Genomic DNA, 2,551 nt, shown 5'->3' on the forward strand with positions numbered 1-2,551 from the left:
CCGAAAATCCGAACAAACGATATAACCGAACCGAAACCGAACGGTGGACCGAACGCCCAGGCCTATGCATGACCGTGATTCGTGGATTTTGAGCTCCACAATAGAAAAGAAGCCGGTCATGGACATAAACAAATAAAATATAAATTATGGTCTCCAAAATTCTAGAATATTATTATATGGCGCCAAAATTGTTACAAAAAAAGTTAATCGAAATTCTTAATAAATTATTCTATAACTTCCAAAATTTCATATTCAAACCTGGAGAAGATATCCGTAGAAAGAGCCAATCTTTGATGCTAAAGTGACGGACGAGAATTGCGATTTGATGTTACATGATTGTGCTAAATAAGTGTGTACAAAATGCTTGCCAAAAGTGTATCATCGATCATGCAATGATGGGTACATCTTAGCAACCCTTCACCCCGTTAAGAGATTAGAATGTATATATTGATTTAATTTTCAAAGAACAATTTTAAGCATTTTTATGAACAGATAAATTGAGGAGTTAGTGTAGTTTATCGTTTATTGAAAACTCCAATTTGATATGTGATGAAAGGAGAATTGAACACGCTTATATTATGGATAATAGAAAAGAAAGAAAGAAAAGCATTTTATTAATTTTAACTTTATATATAACAAAATACTAAAAAGTAAATCCAAACCCTAAGTTAAAAAACCAAACCAGAAAGAAAGAAAATAAAGTGGGAAGAAAAAGAAACAGCTCTAGCTTTTCACCTACGTAAACACACCGTTGGCAAAATCTAAGCCGTCCATAGCAAGTAAACCCCCTTGGCCTGAGATGATCTCACACCTAAACTCGCAAAGCCACGACCGCGATGGTGGTTAGTACGATGACTGTCGCTGTTTGGACAGAGAGGTCATCTCCACAGCTAGGATCGAAACCGGTGCTCCCTGAGGGTCCCATAGTAGTTCCAGGGAATACAGATGAAGTCGGCACTCCAGTGGTGGGATTGACGTTGGTTGGCATCCCAAAGGTTGAATTTCCGGTGGATGGAGTTCTGGTAGATGGAGATCCGGTGGTTAGATTTCCGGTGGATGGAGTTCCGGTGGTCGGAGTACTAGTGGAGCTGAAAAAGAGTTATACTCCATAAGAACACTTAAATCATCATAAAGTTTGAGAAAATGGTAAACCAGTTGTAAAGATTTAGTAGCACATCTACACATTATTATATTTGTTACTGGACTAGTTAACAACTATGTTGTGATTATCCTAAGAATCAATCTCGAAACTATTCTTAGTACCATTTGAGCCTATAACCTGAGTAAACCGGTTTGAAGTTAGAAATCTCCTAGTTATATATTCTTAGTACCATTTGAGCTTCAACCAATCCGGTTTAGCTCAATCACTAATATTGCCTGTGTCACACTTTGATCAACAAACTATAATTATCACTCATCATAAAACTCAGTACTGATCTAAATTAAGACAACACCAAGCAAAGACCAAAAATCAAACAGAGTACTAAAAGAACCTTATCTCTGCTCAAAGGACGAGATGAAGTGAAACATACCCGGAACTAGATAAACAACTAGAAGCATCTGCAAGAACACAGTAAAGAAAAAACAAAGTCAACATAATAAAATTTATTTGATGAAAGAAACTTCCACGTTTTGATAGATGGGTTGGAAGAGAATACTTGAAGGAGGGGAAGTGGAGACTACGGCGGCGCCGTTAAAGTCACACGTTGCACCAGTGGAAGCTTTCTTCTGATAAAAGCTGTTAACGGCGACATCACAGTGGTTTTTAACGGTGTTCGGTTGGAAACAAGGACCATTTTGCTCAATCTGCGAACAGTCAGCACCTGATCCACACGCGTAGTCTATTACCTTCTGAAGCGCTTGGTCGTCTCCGTCCTTACACACACAAACCGCAGCGTCTGTTCAATGACAAAGAAGAAAAAGAGACATAGAAATCAGAATAGGGATCTCGGATCAGAATATGCAAAAGATAGAAAGAATCTAACATAATATATGTTTGGTGAAGTGGAAAAATATAATAACCAAGTTTAGCATTGCAACGAAACCTAGAAGCTTACTTGAATAAGTAACCATGGAGAAGATAAGAAACAAAGAAAGCAAAATTGCCATGGCTGCTTCTAATCAAGATATCTCTGTAAGGCTTGTTCAACAAGTAAGATCGACACTTCTTTAACCCTAACAGTGTTACGGATACGAGTTTTCGTGCTTGATGGTATAGAGAGATAGAGGGAGAGGGATTCTTATAAGATGGTCGAATATTTTTTAGTTTTTTGTGACAACTTTTTTTTGATACTAATAAGCACTGTACAATAGTTAAACCTTTGGACCCCTTTTGTGTAATGACTTGTAAATGTTAGATTTTTAGTAAACAAAGCAGAGGAACGACAGAGAAAAGATGAAAAGCTAGTTGTCGTCTAGTTTCTGTGTGACTGGTCGACGCACAAAAAGATGTAGTGGTGACTTTACGTGAAAGAAAGATAGCTTGTTATTCACTAAGTTTCCTCCTCACTTTACGTATACCACATGCATTTTTTAGTTTGCTTTTTTAACA

General features: G+C 37.4%; 1 protein-coding gene across 1 annotated transcript; it reads right to left on the reverse strand.

Moving 5' to 3' along the window:
- Window positions 1-586: 586 nt before the first annotated feature.
- On the reverse strand, window positions 587-2,256 carry LOC106303758 (carbohydrate-binding X8 domain-containing protein). The gene is made up of 4 exons (XM_013740075.1): window positions 2,058-2,256; window positions 1,659-1,898; window positions 1,533-1,560; window positions 587-1,088 (listed from the first exon to the last, which is right to left on the reverse strand). The coding sequence occupies exons 1-4, from the start codon at window positions 2,107-2,109 to the stop codon at window positions 812-814; spliced, it is 597 nt and encodes a 198-aa protein (XP_013595529.1). The 5' UTR covers window positions 2,110-2,256; the 3' UTR covers window positions 587-811.
- Between the last annotated feature and the right edge of the window lie 295 nt (window positions 2,257-2,551).

Source organism: Brassica oleracea, chromosome C7 (assembly GCF_000695525.1).
Source record: "Brassica oleracea var. oleracea cultivar TO1000 chromosome C7, BOL, whole genome shotgun sequence".
In the NCBI taxonomy this organism is placed as follows: domain Eukaryota; kingdom Viridiplantae; phylum Streptophyta; class Magnoliopsida; order Brassicales; family Brassicaceae; genus Brassica; species Brassica oleracea.

Excerpts from the sequence above, each read along its gene's own strand:
- LOC106303758 (XM_013740075.1), bottom strand. The coding sequence starts at position 2,109 with ATGGCAATTTTGCTTTCTTTGTTTCTTATCTTCTCCATGGTTACTTAT. Across the intron at positions 1,899-2,057 it reads CTCCATGGTTACTTATTCAA|ACGCTGCGGTTTGTGTGTGT; the intron begins GTAAGCTTCTAG and ends GTCATTGAACAG. Across the intron at positions 1,089-1,532 it reads AGTTGTTTATCTAGTTCCGG|CTCCACTAGTACTCCGACCA; the intron begins GTATGTTTCACT and ends ACTCTTTTTCAG.